We start from the raw sequence: 19028 nt of genomic DNA, 5'->3' as shown, positions 1-19028 counted from the left end.
GGGCGGGCGAGCGGAGCGCGGGGCTGGACGAGCTCCCGGGCGGCCGCGGGCGGGCGGGCGGGCGGGCGCTGTGGGCTCCGGGGGTGGGAGCCAGGGGCGGGCCCGGCTCCGCGCTGTCACCGCGCCCCGCCCCGCCCACCGCCCTCTCCCTCCGTACCTCTCCCTCCACTCGGGGGCGCCGGGGCGCCGCGCACCATCCCCGACCGCGGTGCGACGGTCCGCTGGGGGCAGCGCGGGGCAGGGGCCGGGCCGCCTCGAGGCTTGGTTCCGCGGACGAAGGGGTGTGGATAGCCCCGAGTCTGAGTCTTGGTTTCTCCAATTGTACCAGGAGGAGTTTAAGCGGCGGTAGAGTTATCTGGAAAAAGGTGGGTGGATTTTCATTCCTCCGGCGTCTGGGATGTAAGAATCGGTAGGTCTTTGGATGGAGCAAAGCCAGCCAAGCAGCTGCTGCACCTTTACTCTTTTGGCTACAGCAATCACCTGTCCCATTTTACCAGCAGCCCACCTAGGGCTGGTATGAGCCGAAGATTTAATAACGATCATTTTGTGAGCACGTAGTTCCAACAGAGTCAAATGCATTCTCTCTATACTTAGCAGGAATGGAGGGTCCAAAATACCGACTTAAAATACAACCAAAAGGTCCCACTTTCTTAAAAGGCTAATATGTTTCCCAGAACAAACCACTTAAACCCAAACAAAAACTTGGTTTAAATTTTTTAAATGGCTCATAAAAAGGAATTCGTGTGAACAAAAGGTATGGTTCTAATTATTATGGGTAAGTTTCTTGTGGGGTAGACCCTAATAATGTAACTCCTTTTAATCCTGGTGTATAGGGGCCCCTGGGTGGCTCAGGCAGTTAAGCCTCTACCTTTGGCTCAGGTCATGATCCTGGGGTCCTGGGATGGAGCCCTGCTCAGTGGGGAGCCTGCTTCTCCCTCTCCCTCTGACCCTCCCCGCTCTTGTGCTCATGCTGTCTCTCAAATTAATAAATTTAAATTAAAAAAAAAACCTGGTGTATGGATTACTAATGAGAAACATTCGTTTTTGTTTTTGTAAGTCTTGTTTTCCACAAAAATGTATTCCTACATTACAAAACCCTCACAGCTGTAAGAAAAGGGTCTTTTCAAGAGGATACGTGCCATGCATTTTTAAATAAAGCGATGATTTATTTCAGATTGTTTTTAAACCCCTTAGTTGTGGAATCAAACATTTAAGAGAAGTACATACATCCTAAGTGCGCAGGTTCAAGAATTTTTTTCACCTGAACACCTGTTGCAACCACCATTCAGTCAAGAAACAACATGGCCAGCAGCCCAGAAACCAACCGGTGTGGTCCTGGGTCACAGCTCCCTCCTAAGGTGATCGCTTCCTTGACTCCTGCTTCCCTCCGTGGTTTGTCTCCATTTGCTCAACTCTGCGTTGTGAGATTAATCCGCGTGGCTTCATGTGGCTGTAGTTTGTTTACTTTCATGGCTGTAGAGGTTTCCACTGCATGAATATACCACAGTTTTTAAAAAATCTATTTTACTATTAATGGACATTTGTTTCTAGGTTTTAGATACAGCCATGGTGCTGCTGTGAACTTCTTTACCAGTATCCTCCAGCACAAGGGCACGCATTCTTCAGTAATTGAAATTAACGAAAGTTGGACCGTCGTCTCGGTTCTGGGAGGAGGGGTGGTATCTCACTGAAATTTGAATTTCCATTTCCCATGTCCTGATGGGTTGAGCACCTTTTCATGTTTATGGGCCAGCTGGATTTCCTTTTTGTGAAATGTTTGTTCAAATTTGTTGCCATTTTGTTTCTGGATAGTCTTTTGTTCGTTGAATATATTCTATATACTAATATTCCTCCACTGTGTAATTGCCTTTACACCATCATAATAATGCCTTTGGATAAACAGGTGTTCTTCATTTTAGCATAGTCTAACATATCAATATTTGCCTTTATTGTTAGCACTTTGTCTTGTTTAGGACATCTTTCCTACTCCTAGATTATCAAGGTATTTTCCTGTGTTATCTTCCCTCCTTAGACTCTCATGTTTAGGCTTTGAATCCACTTGGAATCAACTTTGAACATGGTATGAGGCCAAGTTTCATTGTCCGTCAAATTGTCCTAGCATGATTAATTTTTCACTTACATCAACAACACAATTGCTTTATTTCGAAAAGTAATGGAAGGGCGCCTGGGTGGTTCAGTTGGTTAAGCGACTGCCTTCGGCTCAGGTCATGATCCCAGGGTCCTGGGATCGAGTCCCACATCAGGCTCCCGGCTCAGCGGGGAGCCTGCTTCTCCCTCTGACCCTATCCCCTCTCATGCTGTTTCTCTCTCTCTGTCAAATAAATAAACAAAATCTTAAAAAAAAAAAAATTAAAAAAAAAAGAAAAGTAATGGAAGCATTTCTAACGTCAATGAAATAGAAACCACCTCTTCTTTATCTGTAGGCAATTTGAGGATTTTTGTTGTTTTTTATTAGGGAGAGAAATCATTGTAAAATACATTCACACTATTTTACTTAAATGTTTATATGTCAAGATATTTTGATTTTATCATAAATGATTATTTAAATCACTGGCATAAGCATTCCTGAATTTTGAATCACTTTAATTATGTTAAATATAAATTTTAAGAAGTTAGATAATTTCAACATGTTTTACATGAAAAACATCAAACATCTGGTCTTTTTCTTTCTGCTCTCACTTCTCCTAGATTTTCTCAAACAAAAATAAGCAAATGACCTGTAGAATTTTTATCTCCAGCCTGGTCTTCTCCCCTGAGAAGACTCTACATTTCTAATAGTTTATGCATATCCTCACAGAGACCTGTTGACTTAAACTCAGGATGTTTAAAATCAAAATTTTCAGTTTCCCAAATGGAGTAAGGGTCATCATCATCCTAGCCTTTCAGACTAAGATTTGGCTTCACTTTTCGACACTTCCTTTTTCCTGTCTTCTGGATCTAAAATGTCAGTACTAAAAATTCTAATTAAGAACTGCAAAAGGCCTTTAATTTTTTTCTTCATTCCCACTGCTTGCCTCTTAGTCCAGGGCCTTGCCCCTCTCATTTTTGGACCACTGCTTAGGAAGGCCTCTAACCTGTCAGTCCACCCTGCTCATCAATTAGCAAGCACATAATGGGTGCCTGATGTGTTCAAGATATCATTCTGTCTATTGTGGAAGACAGACAGGGGTGTGTTCTGGGGTCCGTGCACAGGCTCACAAGACCTGCTTGGGTATGTCTTTTCCCAACTCTATATTCAGTGATGTCACATTGTTAGCGGGAACTCAACAATGGTGGGAGTATTTACAACATGGGAATCATCAGATACTGTGAATCAAGGCTTACTCCCTGCCCATCCCCACCAGAACCAACTGTCAAACATTTATCAGTACACCATTAGAGAGATGACAAAGACCCCTCCCTCCTTCAAGGAGCTCACAATCTAGTTGGGGTGACTGGTGCACAGACAACTAGTTATACACTATTAAGCTCAGTGAAAGCTGGGCACCAGGAGAGGCATATTCAAAATGTAATAGAGTAGGAGCGGTGCCAGGGAAGGCTTCATGGTCAGCCTGGGATGTCAGGGAGGATCCTGGCAAACAAAAATGGTGGAGGGGGGAGAATGAGCAGCAGGCTGAAGAAGCAGAATAAGCCTGGTTTGGAGGGGAGCAAGGCTTGCTGTAGAATATAGTCCTGGGTGCACATGCATGGGGTTCAGGAGCTAGATAAAGGTCCAGTGTGGCTGGTTAGGGAGTGGTGGGCAATGGGGTTGGGTAGGGAGACTGTGGAAGGCATGGGCTCTCTGGGCAGTGAGGTGCCACTCAAGATTTGGGGTGAGGGGCATGCTTTGAGGGTCACCTGGGCGGCTTCTCTATAGCACCACCAGCAATGCTAATGTGCTAACAACTCAAGATAGTCCTCATGTGGCTTGGTGACCACTTGCTTTGGGATGCACCACTACACCAGGGTTAAGTCATGAAGTTCTCACAATCTAACTGTAAAGGAACCCAGCACCACAAAGAAGACATGAATAGAAAGGGAAACACTTCGTCTTAAGATCATGAAGCTCAGAAATGATAAGGCAGTTTTTATATTGATAAACATTTTTATTCTAATATTGTAGTAATAATTCAAGTGCAATTTTCTTTGAAAAGTCAACTCGGTTAAAACAAAACTTGTTAAATATCTTTCATCAAACAGAAGCATATTGTTTTCAATCCCCACAGCAGTCAGAGCTCTGTAGCAGAGATGAGGTTTCTTTTTTTAAAGCCTACTACATTTTGTTATTGCTAAAAAATCTGAATTAGTTGTCAATATCTCAGAAGCAGTGATTAATTAACTTTTGAAAGCTCTACCAGATACTCTGACATAAAATCATGAATCCAGATATCTGTGTCTGGCAACGATGTGTCCACTAAATAGACCACTACTTTCCGGTCCCAAGGGTTAGCATTTTCTATAACTGTCTGCACCAGTGCCACCAGAGGTTTCTTCTCCACATGATTTCGAAATACCATCGAAGCCTCCTCAGACCACTGGTTGCACTTCACCCCTAGGAGAAAGACAGGGAGTACAAGGATCAGTGAGGGGTCGGATGAGCCTTTCTTTGATCTGTAATAATGGAAAACTATTCAGTCAATTCCAAAGTAGCTGAAACATACCAGGTTAGACTTGTCTAATTTAAAAAAAAAATAACAAAACAGTTGCTCAACAATCTTAAAACAGTCCAGCTTATAATAGTTTCCCTATTCTGAACGGGGTTACTTCTGTAAACCTTTACCTACAGACAGAAGTTTCATTGAGATTTATTGCTGTGTTATAAAATGAAGTTATTAATAATAACTACTGCCCATTTCCCTATATAAAGTATATGTAGATTTAAACTGATAATGGGGATAACCAAGGGGAATAAAATATCAATAATATCTGTAACATTGTATGTCAACTATACTCAACTAAAATAAAATATCAACGATCTCAATGGCATGTCTCTTATTTATAGACTTTTTTTCCTGATGAACCAGATATAATGAGGAGGAGGAGGAGGAAGAGAATTCATATACTTAGAGTATACTAATTTTTCAAAATTATATACAATATCATGGCAAAAGCACTGGATTGAAAGTCTGGAGACCCAGTTACCTTTCTCAGCTCTTCTTCTATCATGTGGTATGATCTTGGGCAAATCAACTGGCTTCTCAGGCCTCAGTTTATTTATCATAAAATAAACTGGCTGGACCAGATTAATTGTAAACCCCATGTATTTCTAAATCCTTATGACTTTTAAGCTTGAGGACTCAAGTTAGAGAATTCTAAGTTAGAATTCTAAATTAGGTTTTAAAACAAAATTGAGGTAAGAATATGTGTTTTTCAAAAAATATTAGTAAACTAACATGAATTAAGTCCACATATACTAGATTGCAGAAACTATAAATGATGTCCCATAGTGAGGAAGGCCTGGGAGTTTCACACATAATTTAACAGACCTGCTATTCATGTAGTGAGTGGGCTACATTCTTTGAGAACAGGAGAAGCCTAGAGCAGCCTCCAAGCTGTTGTTTCCTGACCCGGGTAATAGCGATAGGAACGGTAGGTAACCCTCCTCGTGTGGGGGAGAAGTCAGTGAAATGGAGGGGCTGGTAGAGGCCTGGTGCACACAGTAAGTCCTGGTGACTGTTTGCCATGGTGCTGGCGATGGGGATGATGGTGCCCTGCACTTGTTCCTCAGAGAGATGCCCTCTCTGGGCAGTTGACTATCATGCTTAACAACACGTGTTGTTAGCAAAACCTGAACATTCAAAACTCAAGATAAAAAAATGTGATCATTAAATCTGGAGAAACCCTTTAGAGGTCTGAATTCAAAGCAGGTCAGTGGTAGCCATGCTCATCTGCAAGATGCCACTTTTGGTTCATACCTAACTACCATGGGCGTTTCCTCTGAAATCTAGCAGGAAGGACACAGAAAGAAACTGGAAAACACTTCAGAATAACACTATATATAGATATCGATATCTCCAATAAAAGCTGGCCAAAAATTAAAAGAAAAAATCTATATACATAATTTCTTTCATTTCCGAGATCAAATCACTTCTGCTACTGTGCTAAATGTATGGGATGAGCCAGGGTAAGGAATCAGGGTGGCACCATGTGGTCACAACCCACCATTTCCCAGCGCAACAGGACACAGAGAGCCCCAGATGGCTGGAGGTCTGCATCCCCCAGCCCTTCGGCTCCACACTCTCTGCTAATGCTGACGGACTTCTGGGTGAAGCTTCACCGAACTGTGCATGCTCCCCACCGGTGGAATGCACACAGACCAGCCGCCAGCATCTGTACTGCTGCCACAAAAAACTGACTGGACAATCTTTAATTTCATTTAATTTTATCTTATTTATTTTTTTAAAAGATTTTATTTATTTGACAGCGAGAGACACAGCGAGAGAGGGAACACAAGCAGGGGGAGTGGGAGAGGGAGAAGCAGGCTTTCCACTGAGCAGGGAGCCCGATGCGGGGCTCCATCCCAGGACCCTGAGATCATGACCTGAGCTGAAGGCAGACGCTTAACGACTGAGCCACCCAGGCGCCCCATGGACAATATTTTAAATAAGTACCTCTGTACACTACTAACTTACATCCTCAGATTTTTTTTTTTTTATTTTTTAGAGATTTATTTATTTGAGAGAGACAGGGCATGCATGCACAAGTGAGGGAGGGGCAGAAGGAGAGAATCTCAAGCAGACTCCCCGCTGAGTACGGAGCCCGAAACAGGGCTTGATCTCACAACTCATGAGATCATGACCTGAGTCGAAATCACCAGTTGGACGCTCAACTGACTGAGCCACCCATGTGCCCCAACAACCTCAGATTTTAATAATAGTCAATACGCCGTATGAATGTGGTGAAATCACATACTTGCATGCTGTTAATTGCAATGCAACTGGAGACTCGGCCATAAAGATGGTCATATTCTTTTTTTTTTTTTAAAGATTTTATTTATTTATTCATGAGAGACAGAGAGAAAGAGAGGCAGAGGGAGAAGCAGGCTCCCCGCGGAGCAGGGAGCCCGATGCGGGGCTCAATCCCAGGACCCTGGGATCATGACCTGAGCTGAAGGCAGACGCTTAATGACTGAGCCACCCAGGTGCCCCAAAGATGGTCATATTCTATGACCTAGGAATGTTTTCTAATTGTGGAAACCTATTATGTATTTGTATTATAATTTATACAACGTTAACACCTATTAATTGAGCAGTGTGCTCCTCCTATTGGTTACTGACGTTGTTTCGTTGTTTTTGTGTTTGTTTTGGCTAGTATACTTAGCTGCAGGTGTTTTCATAATATTACAATAAGAGTATAATGACCTAAAGGCCTAACAAAAGGGAAATACTGATTAGACAGAATCTTTTGCAGCTATTAAAAATCATTATCAAGACCATCAAACACACACTCAAAAAGTAGTTAGGACAAAAAAAAAAAAATGCTAAAAAAAGAAGAAAGCAGCATGGAAGACTGTCCCTGTGCTAAGATGACAGCTTTACGAATACATCCTTATGTGAGACCACGGACAGAAAGGAATACGGAAAAATAGAACGGCAGATACGGTAGGAGGGCATGACGGTGAGAGATGATTAAAAATTATTTCCAGTAGGGCCAGGAAGTTGTTTGCCAAAGGGGAAAAAAAAAAAGAAAAGAAAAGTTACATCAATAGGGCCAGTAACTGTGTGCTCCCCGAGGGCCCAGGACAAAATGACACTATACACTGTGTGGAGGCACAAGTTCGAATCCTGCAGAAATTACCTGCAAGTTGAGCTGTGACGGCTTGAAAGGGCAGCTTCCTGAACACGTCCGCCAGGGGCTGCACCTTCCTTATGTTGACGAGTTCGTGCTTGCCATAGTCCAGCTCATACACGGACACCAGCCCGTTGGTCAGGATTCCTTTTAAAAGCACCCGGTGCCACCTAGATGTACATTGGATTAAAAAGGAAGGAAAAATACACAAAGTCAACATCAGCTTTATGGGTAACAATGTATGATAAAAAGAAAAATTAATGTAAATGATGTTTATCGAACTATGGAACTGTACTGTCATCGAGGTTTTAAAAGAAATTGCTGCTTCTTACCCCAAAGGTTACTGTTCTCTGCTTTGCCACTGGCTCATTTGATGGAGTCTGTTCACTCAACCCCTGTTTATAGGCATCGTGGAACTAGTGCAGGAGACCAAACACAGAAACCAGCAACCACCACTAAACAGACTCTAAACAGATGGAGGCTGATCGGGACAAGGCAGGGAGATCCCTCCACTCCGACAGGGAGATAGAGGTGGCCACAGGTCTGAGACAAGGGATGGACGTGTGTGGAAGATGGGCAGAGGGAGGTAAGCAGAACCGGCCAGGCTGAAGACACACATGAGAAGAAAAAGCACAGAAGATTCTACAGGGCATGGCAACTGGGAGTGGAGCAAACACCACAGGAGAGCAAGGAGGAGGAACGTGCGAAGGAAGAGGAAATAAGAGAGTGTGGGAAGAGATTACAAAACATTCTGAATGCAAAGGTGACAATTTTAGTCATGCCAAGTGAGGACACTGGAAAACAAAATAAAACAAAACACAAAGTCCAACCCATTGCCCGGAATAAAGAACCTGGACAGGATAGGAGAATATGGGGGAAGAAGAACATGGTTTCAGATCTGGAGTTCGAGGCACCAGAAAGAAATTCACATGAATGTATTTTTCTCCTCTGGGCCTACATTCATCGTCATTACAATTAGAAAAGCTTAGACTTTAAGTTAAAATATGAAGGGCCATCTTAAAGTCCTGTAGTCTTGAGGACATGATTGAAGAGTATTACTAAACTAAGGGAAGGAAGATTGTTTGTAACATCTAAAAGGTAAGCATCTATGGAGGCAGCCTCCACTCCTGCATGGTGTGAAGTGGACTCCGCCTTGGATGGCAGACCCAGCCACCCTCTGAAACAGGTTCATTAGTCATAAGCCCCAAGCCCAGGGCAACAGCAGGCCCTTCCCTGCAACACACTGTTGGGCTGGGGCTGGCCAGACTGGACTGATTCTCCAGCACCCTGGTGGAGAATGGGTCCAGGAAACATCCAGAGCTGCTATAGGGTGAACTCTAGTAAGAAAGCTACAAAGAGGCCAATTTTGGACACTAGTGATTGGGGGCTTTGGGAGGAAACTCCAGAAACCTTGAGATAAGCCCACAGTGCAGCAAGCAATAATCCATGAGTCACAGAAAGGTATTATAATAAGTATATGAACTTTGGGGACCAACAGACTTGGGCTGGAGTCCCCCCTGCGGCCATGGTCCAGCTGGGTCATCCTGGGCTCCTATTTAACCTCTCTGAGCCTCAGTTATCTCATGTGCAATATTTAATTTTAAGTCACTTGCAGAAACTGTATATATAAAGTGCCTAGCACATGACTAGGCACATCACAGGTGCTTGGCAAATGGTAGCCATCATCATCATTATTATAATTATTACTAAAATGAAGATAAGCTGTGTAAATATAAGCACGTCAGACTGTGTAAGTGCAAAAGGAGATAAAAATATTTGGTTTCTACCTCTAGCATCGTCTTTAAATTGTACAAGGCAAATGCTGGTGGACTGTACTTTTAGTGTGTAAATAAGAGGGACGGAGCAGCAAGGGGAGAGCTAGCAGAGGACTTATGTGTCATGCTTCTCTGTAGCTTTTAATTTTCAACACTAATAGTTTAACTAAAGGCTTCTGTTTGCACTAGATTACCAGTTTCAGTACAAGGCCGCTTGTGAATCATCTGGAGAGTTTGTTAAAAACACTGATTCTGGGGTTCCACCGCCCAGAGATTCTGATTCAGGATGTCTGGGGTGAGGAAGGAGAATTTTGGCTCTTCTTAGCCAAGATGGATTTGGAAACCACTGCAATCAACAGTGTATCTGAAATTCCTAAGCCTTAATTTACCACAGTTGGGAACAGGGCTTAGTAAATAGTCCTGGGGTATAGGCAAGATAGAAACTCTTTATACTTTACACTGATTCAGTTCATGAAGTTTAAGAAAATATCGGATAATCTGTTCTCATATATAAGACATCCTTGATGATCTAGAGACAGATTAGCTGGTTAAAGTCCCAGAGCCTTGGAGCAGGACTGTTGGACCCCTGTGGGGAGGAGGTCGAGTCTGAAGCACCACACTATGGGTCTCTAGTTTAGGGGTTCTCCTGCCCCACACAACCGTTGCCCCCAAGTAGGACCTCCCCACTGCTAAGTACCATTAATCTGCCCCTCAGATAACAGCTAACATTAGTTTCATTTTAACTGTGGTTAAATTATTCTGTGACGAGTTCTGATGTAGGCAAATTGACACAAATGATGTTCCCGGGTGGAATTAAACCCATGCATGCTTATGGCTGTAAATAACGTGACATTGTAAAAATGTTTTTTTTTGAAGATGAAAAGCTTGTGACATAGAAGCTGAATAGTTTTTAAAATGAGAGCTATGATACTTTTCACTCCTAAGAGTTAAAAATTGGGGTTTTTTTCCTCTCATGAAAATAACAAAATTTTTACAAATGCCTATGCTTGATGTCTTAGGAATGAACAAAAGCATTCTATAAAAAAAAATAAAAGAAGCAGTTTGACCTTTTAAACTGAGTTCTGGGGTGTGTGTGTGTGTGTGTGTGTGTTGTGGGGAACAGTTCTTTGTGTGTGGCATCATCAAATAAGCTTGGTCAGTTCTCCTGAGAAAGCGGCAAAGGAGACAGGACACGGGTAGGTTGTTCCTTGGGCCAGGGCTTTTGTGACCTTGTAGGGCAGACAGTGTAGCGCTTGGGCTTCCCTGGGTTGGAACCCGCACTTACTGGAGGGCTTCAGGAAAGGAGGATGTGGATCCGAATGGGAACTGTGAGAAAACGGACTACAGTGCTCCACAAATGAGGAACTGTGGTACTCACTGTCCGAAGGCCGGAGCAGTGAACTACGCACTGTTGCACCTTATAAAAGGTGGTAAGCTCTCTAGGAGCAATGGACAACATATATCAAGAATCATGTAATCTTTAAACAAGTGATTTCTCTTCTAGGAATCTACCTCAGAAATAAATAATCTGAGATGTGAACAAAGATTTATGTTCATTGTTATTTACAATAGTGAAACATCTAGGAGAAAAAAAAGAACCTACATAAGAGAACGGTAAGTAAATTATGATTTCTCTAGATGACGGACTATTAAACATGTTTATGAAGAAATTTATCGCATGGAAAAATGTTCCCAGGATTATGTGAAGTGAAAAAAGTAGGTATAGAATTATATATAATAATAAATACTATGCCAATTGTATGAATATATATAGAAAAGAACTAGAAGAAATAAGTAAGTAGTTTAACAAAGGTTATTATGTGTGGCTGATTTTCTTATACCTTTTTGTATTTTCTAAATTTTCTATAATAAGCATTTAGTTTTTAAAATGTAAAAGTCATTCTATTAAAAAAGTTATTTTCTGAATAAACAATATTTTGTCTAATAGAAAAGTAGAAAAAACATTTAAACCTTCATTTTAGATATAATTAGGTTTTAACAGGAATTTCATATATGGTCACTAGATTTTTAGATAAATGACATCATTTCAAATATTAAAAAAGGGCATAATTCATTAGTCTCGTTTCACATTCAAAATTTCCATTTGTGCAGTTCAAAGGCCCCCTGCAGGGATTAAGGACTCTTGGTATCGCTCTACACATTTTTCTTAGTAGAATAAAAGGCTTTGTCCAGGAACCTACTTATTTTCCACTTTTGCGGCATACACTTGGTCTTTTTCCACGGCCACGTGGCGCTCCTCAGACACACTGTAGTACAGAATCATCTCCTCCATCAGAACCTCCAGCTTGTGTATCTCCTGCCAGGGCTGGATGACAAAGTAGCCTGGGTGACAAGCCACTGGCACGTACACATCCATGTGCTCCCCCGGCTTCGACAGGTGGACAGGAGGTGGCAGTTCCTCTGTGGAGGAGGAGCTGCTGTGCTCCACCAGGGACTTCTTGATGGCATCTGCGAGGCTCTTTCTGAAATTCTCCCCAGTGCTGCCCGGAACGGGGGTGCCACCACTTCTGCTGTGGGGAGAGCTAGCTCCACTGGATACAGCACTCAAAAACACATCCTTCTGGTGCTTCCACAAGTCTGCATTTGTAATCTGCCGATTGATGCTGCGGTGAGGATCGGGGAAGTTCTTGGGGGTAAATAAATAAACATGTGCGATGCCTCTGGTTTCATCCACTTTTGTAACCTATGGAAAACACATAAGACATTTCTACAAGTCCAAGTTCACACTAAATTCCAAGGGGCAGTTATAATATTAACATTAAATATTAAAACACAGTATTTTGCACGAAACCCCAACTTGCTAAAATTTATTTTATTTAAGGTAAGATAAATTATCTATCACGGCTGTAGTAGTAAATAGGCTCATAAGTCCAAACAGTCTAGATGCCAGCAGCTGGCTTATGGAAATGAAAACCTCATTAACCTCTAAAAACTGAGGATCCCTTGTAAACCCACTAGAGGTCATTATCACTGAGATGGAGTCTACATATCATGATTAAAAGCTTTTTTTTATTAATGACATTTAAAAACACTCAAAGTAAAAAAAAAACAAAACAAAACAAAACAAAACAGTATGATGAATCCTCATGTGCTCATCTCCCAGCTTCAACAATAAAAACTAATCACAAGAATGGCAAGATGTTCCATGTGCTTTCCACCTAGGCTGGTGCACCCTCAGACTGGGAAGAAGGGATAAAGCTTTGACATTCACCATACCCTTGGGGACCTCTGGTCCAAATGCCTTGTTTGGTCTTAATATCTGCCCTCACCCTTTCTTTGGCCCCCTCCCCAGTTTACATGGAGGAAGGGAACCTCTTATGGGAGGGAGAAAAAGAGGGAAAAAGCTACACTGAATAGGTCAAAATTACAGCTTTGCCCCTTTGCACAGGAGACCTTTGTCTACCTGGCTACTTCTTTCTGCCAGAGGGGTGAGTGTTGTACAGGAATCCTATAGACTGACAACTGGGATTGTACAGCTGTGTGTCCCAAAGGGCTGGGTGCCTGGTAATTCTTACCAGCTCCTCTGGCTTACCCTGGGAATGACAAAAATAAGATGCTTCCAGCCACATTGATCTCTTACCAAATAGGGCTGGGACTGAAAGGCAGGAACAGAGGTCTGAGATAGGGAGACAAAGCAAGCCATCTATAGTAATTTACTTAAAAATATTTCTCCTAGCAAGATGAATCTATTTAAATTAATTAGCACTTCAAGGTGGTATGAATGAATGACTGCTAATTTATTTTGACATTTATGATACAGAAGTACCATTTCAAAAATCAATCATTAAAAAACATTTTTATTGAGTACCAAATACTCTGGCTTTAAGATCTTAAACCATAGCTGAGAAAACAATATTCTTTATCATGTGGCAACTGAAGAGTATAAAATGGTAATTAAGTGTATAATTGTATAAACATAAGAAAATCCACGTGAGCTAGAATAATTTAGAGATTTTCATGAAGATATTTCTCAAAGACATTTCATTGTTAAATGCTTATATAAAATAACATTGTTTTCATTAGTTAAAACAGAGAAATATCTTACATTTCTATTCTTGGAAATAAGACCAATGTTTCTGATATAAAAGTGCAAAAGTACAGAAAAAGAAAGAGGGGCTTGTGAAATAAAACAGTTTAAGTAAACTTTTAAAGGCAGAAAACAGGATTATAAGCAAATGATTTGCTTATAAGTCATTCTACTTTAGAAAAAAAAAAGAAATAGAAGACTATTTAAATGATCTTTAGAAACATTTATCAAGAGATAGATGGTCCCTCTGTTGGGAACTTAATTCTTTATCATGGAGCAAAATAGCAGAGAACTATCTCTGATACCTTATTAATAGTGGAAAAATTATATAAAGGGTTTAAAAATAATATTGGAGATACACGATAAATTCTTAAATAAAAACCAATGTAACCCATCTCTTAACTATGAAAATGTGTCAGATCTGAAAGCATCAGTTTATGGTAAGATAAGATTCCTTCACAGAGAAACAAACAAGCCCTTCCGGCTGACAGCTCCCTTTCCGAATGTCTCAAGAGAACTAACCTTAATGCTACAGTCCGAGCAATTCAAAACAGAATCTCTCAGCCAAAGCACAGCATCTGGTGTCCACATGCCAATAGACTGTGGCAGATCTGCTAAACAGCACTTGATAGCCTGGAAAGAAAACGTGAGGGAAAAGCAAACACACCATCTTAAAATAGGTACTGATAAGTAACATCAATGTTATTTTCCTATAAGTCAGATGTTGCTAAGATAGAAAGCAAGCACCAGGGATAGCTAAGGATGATTGAGCTCTTGGGTTGGAGTGTCTGCTATGTTCCTGGCTCTGCTTATTTTTCCTCTGCTGTCTTTACTCCTGTTACTAGCCAGGGCTCACACCAGGCACTTCGCATACTTATCCTACGATACTTCTGCATGACGGGTCAATGTTGTGACCCCATTTTACAGATGGTGAAATGGAATCAGAGAACTAACTTGCATCAGATCACAAAGTTGTGAAGACAGGTTTGGGACTTATATTTAGGTCTTCCCTCTAAGTGCAACTGAAAAAATGAAGTGTCATTTGGATGAAATGACTTTGGTTGCAAAAATCTTTTCAGAGGCTGACATGCTTCATTCAGCAGTTCCTGAGTACCTGTGGGTGCCAGACATTTGTGGTCATGTTTGGAAGGAGGTTGTAATGAGAGGTAAGGAGGGTAAGAAAAACTGAAATTCATAGATACCTAGATGCCTCGTTTTCCTCAATGCCTTTTACCTCCCACCACCACTGCACAAACTTCTGTAGAATGGCTTCAGCAGGGAGTTAAAAGGTGACCTTAGGGACTCCGTTCTGTCTCATGGAAGCCTTGAATTGTTTGAGGCAATTTTGTGAAGGGAAGAAACCTACTTTCAGGATTCCTGGACTCCTTTCCTCTCTGAGTCCTATTCTTCTTCGGGAGCTCCAGGTCTCTCACTATGCCCCCTGGATGAGGGATGTTTCTTGGTGGGGAGGAGGTCACTTAAAGCAGAGAGAGCACTCTCTTCACGCCTGCAGGGGCCAGGCGGCAACGAGGGAGCAAGATGGGCCAGATGGAGCTAGCACACTGGAGAGCAGGGGCCGTGCAAAGCAGAATGCCACTCCCAAGCTCCCACAGGGCACTGTCCCATTAAGGACAGTGCTCAATATAGTCGGATTTTCTAGTTTGTCAGGAGAAGCTGGAAGTCAGGATTTCTGTGTGAAATTTTCTGAGTTTTAAATCTTGGTAACCAATTCACAGTTTAAAACCCTATAACAGGGGCGCCTGGGTGGCTCAGTGGTTAAGTGTCTGCCTTCGGCTCAGGTCATGATCCCAGGGTCCTGGGATCGAGCCCCGCATTGGGCTCAGGGAGGCCTGCTTCTCCCTCTCCCTCTCCCCCTGCTTGTGTTCCCTCTCTCGCTGTGTCTCTCTCTGTCAAATAAATAAAATCTTAAAATAAATAAATAAATAAATAAATAAAACCCTATAACAGCCAAGAGCCCAAACCCAATATTTATAGGTCAGCCTGGGCCGACAGGCCATCAGTTTGCTATTCTGACTTAGACCTCCTGGGGAGATGCTGTCAGCCAGAGGCTTGGCCCCGCGGGCTCTTAAGGTTCCCCCAACTTCATATCTATGAAATAACAAATCTACGCAGGATTAATAGAAAAAAATTTGGAGTGGCTTTTAACGCTCCCGGCAGTCGGAGGCAGAGGGATGGATGCCTTTTCCCCTCCAGCTGGGGTGCCTTTTCCAGGTAAGGCTGGCCCCAGGTGGATGTTCCAACAAGGGGAACAGAGGCCAGAGCTGTTACCAAGTGAAAGTGGCATTTAACAAGTTTTAGTATTGTGGCTGAGCAGCAATAAAAGTGATTTTGAAAACTGGCTTCAACACAAGCTCAACAGCTTTTCTGTAAGAGTCATTTTAGAAAAGGCAGTGGTGACAGGAGAGAAGGTACAAAAGCCACGCTAATTATGGTCAACCACTTTTTAATCCACAGAATTTTGATGGTATAAGGTATCTTCTGGCAAATATAAGTCAAGCGGCCTTTTGAAATGATAGAATGTTGGATAACTTTATTCAAAAAACTACTAATTTCTGTACAAAATCCTCTATTTCTCCTAAAGGTAGGAAATAGTTCTTAACAATTTTAATTCAAAATAATGCAAAATTCTTATTATCTGAATTTTTATTAATAGAGGAAGATTAGGCAGAAATTAATCTTTTTACTCAAATCTATGGGGAAAAAGTCATATAAGAAAATGGTTGAATATAGATTTCTTTTTTTTTTTTAAAGATCTTATTTATTTATTTGACAGAGAGAGACACAGCGAGAGAGGGAACACAAGCAGGGGGAGTGGGAGAGGGAGAAGCAGGCTTCCCGCCGAGCAGGGAACCCGATGCGGGGCTCGATTCCAGGACCCTGGGATCATGACCTGAGCCGAAGGCAGACGCTTAACAACTGAGCCACCCAGGCGCCCCTGAATATAGATTTCTTAAGAGAATGGCCACTTAATTAAGCTAAGAACTCTGGAAGTAAGAATTTTCTTATAAGATCTTGAAGCTGTATAGAAGTCAGCACTGGCATCCCATTAGTAAAATGGAATCTCTAACTGGACAACTTAGCCTAATGACGCGGCATACTTGAAAACAAACATTTATCAAATGATATTCTGTAAGTCTGACTGGTCTTCTTGTCTAAGTTGGCCAAATTTTACATCTGAAAACCAGTGAACAACCACATCTGGACCATTTCCAATTTTGTTACCAACTTGGACTTCACTCATTATCAAGATCAAAACTGAGAGGGCATCTCACAACACAACTACAAATACAGCCAAATCCCTTCCAGCAAATCTCCCAGCTTGTAACATATAGTACCTGAGGTGGGATCACAATTATTTCTTGTAGAAACCGCGGGGGGATTTCCCTGAGTTCGGACACTTTCACAGATGTCACAGTGCCAGAGTCCAGGAACTGAACATCAAGAGCTCGGCTGCTGTGAACGTTCGTGATCTGCAATGAGATAAATGTTGGTTAATTTATAAGCATATCCAAAAGGCCAAAACACTTCTGTGCAATTACATTTTGTATTAACTCTAAAATGCATATAAGAAGCAACAAAGACTATCAGTGTTCATTAAGTTTTCTTATTTTTTATTTTTAAATTTAAATTCAACTAATTAACATATAATGTATTATTGGTTTCAGAGGTAGAGGTCAGGGATTCATCAGTCTTATATAACACCCAGTGCTCATTATATCACCTGTCCTCCTTAATGTCCATCACTCAGCCACCCCATCTTCCCACCCCCCTCCCCTCCAGCAACCCTCAGTTTGTTTCCTCTGATTAAGAGTCTCTTACAGTTTGTCTCCCTCTCTGGTTTCATCTTGTTTTTATTCTTTCCTCTCTTCCCCTATGATCCTCTGCCTTGTTTCTTAAACTCCACATATGAGTGAGATCAAATAATAACTTTCTCTGATTGTAAATTTTCTTATTTTAAAATGTACCTATTTACTCAATAGGTATTCTTTTAGAATATATTTGATTTTAACATTGAATTGTTAAAAAATTTAATCAGTAGTAATCACTAAACTAATAATAATCAATAAAATGCACAAATATGGTAATATTTACAATGTTCACAATTCTAGGACACTATTGATTATAAAACAATTTGATACACCATTATATATTGATTAAAGATGCAGTCTGTTCTCCAAAATATTAAAATATGAGAAAAAAAACTGTTGTGTCTTAGCAATGAGGAAATAAGGAATAGAGAGAATTCAGACACAGAAGTTTTCTTATAATAGGTAAATACCATACATTTTTAAATAATAACATACTTTGGCATTTTATAGCTTTGTCAAAAAGCCCACTGACAATTTTTATCATTTGTCCTAGGAACTTGAAACTCAGAAAGTCATAGAGAGGTAAAATAAGTCCAAATTAATAATTCAAAAATGGGAAAATTACATACTGAGTCAAAGCAATAATTACCTGTGATCCAATGGCAACAATACAATATAAGATTCTGGGTATACCTTTAAATGTCCAAACTTCCCTTAATAAGCCTATGTGATATCTGCCATCATTGGATATATAGTTCGCATTTGCCAAATACAGCCCCATCAGGATGGTTATGTGGGCAGGGACTTCATACCTACAACTTGCTCTCACTGCCACCTTAAGAATGGTGGTGCTTTCAGTATGTGAGTGTCACGAACTGGACTACTCTTGGCATGGAAGTCAGACATACCAAAAGTAAAGCTTTTTTCTACTGCTCCAACAAAAATGCTTTATTAATAGCATAACTTTTTAATCTCTTAAGATGATGATAAACACAAACAATATTAAAACAATATCTTAAAATGTATTTTTTATTCAAACATATATCCTGAACACATGTATTGGTATGGCTGGTGTATAATGAATGCTTCTTATATCCAGGCATAACTGGTCAGAGACATATACTTCCACATCTCAAAGAGTTGCTAGTCTCATGACAGATGATGACACAAATATATAATTAGAATATAATGGAGTAGGGCAATAATAAAGCTATGTACAAGGTACTATGAGAACATAGAGAATGGGTACCTGACCCAGCCAGGAGGTAGATTTTAGGGCAAGTTTTCAGGAGGAGGGAATGCCTAGAATTGGTACTTTCCTTTAAAATGTACTTTCTTCTTCTTATATTAGTAAAATGCCTTTATCATAGAAAATTTAGATACTTAAAAGAATGATATGAAAATCACTTATAATCTATGACAGATTACAATTATCCTCCTAGTCTTTTATCCATACATGTATAAAGAATTAGACTTATAAAAATTAGAACGTATTTGCATATACTATTTCATAATTGGCTACTTTTCACTAAATGTCTCAAAAATACTTCATGTCATTTTCTTCTATATCATTTTAATATTACATAA

At 40.9% G+C, this 19028-nt stretch overlaps 1 protein-coding gene across 3 annotated transcripts in view; it reads right to left on the bottom strand.

Annotated features, from left to right (window-relative positions):
* Positions 1–4085: 4085 nt before the first annotated feature.
* The window catches only part of TDRD7 (tudor domain containing 7), a 76185-nt gene continuing 61242 nt past the window's right edge, over positions 4086–19028 (bottom strand). For all 3 annotated transcript variants that reach the window (XM_032418332.1, XM_032418334.1, XM_032418335.1), the window contains 5 exons: positions 16968–17102; positions 14134–14244; positions 11765–12267; positions 7798–7958; positions 4086–4552 (listed from right to left, as the gene is read on the bottom strand). In XM_032418332.1, coding sequence (XP_032274223.1) covers positions 4332–4552; positions 7798–7958; positions 11765–12267; positions 14134–14244; positions 16968–17102 — 1131 coding nt within the window. In that variant the 3' untranslated portion in view covers positions 4086–4331. The remainder of the gene's footprint in view (positions 4553–7797; positions 7959–11764; positions 12268–14133; positions 14245–16967; positions 17103–19028) is intronic.

Source organism: Phoca vitulina, unplaced genomic scaffold (assembly GCF_004348235.1).
Source record: "Phoca vitulina isolate PV1807 unplaced genomic scaffold, GSC_HSeal_1.0 scaffold21, whole genome shotgun sequence".
Classification (NCBI taxonomy): Eukaryota; Metazoa; Chordata; class Mammalia; order Carnivora; family Phocidae; genus Phoca; species Phoca vitulina.
The sequence above is the reverse complement of the archived record's forward strand: the minus strand, read 5'-3'. Positions and strand labels throughout refer to the sequence as shown.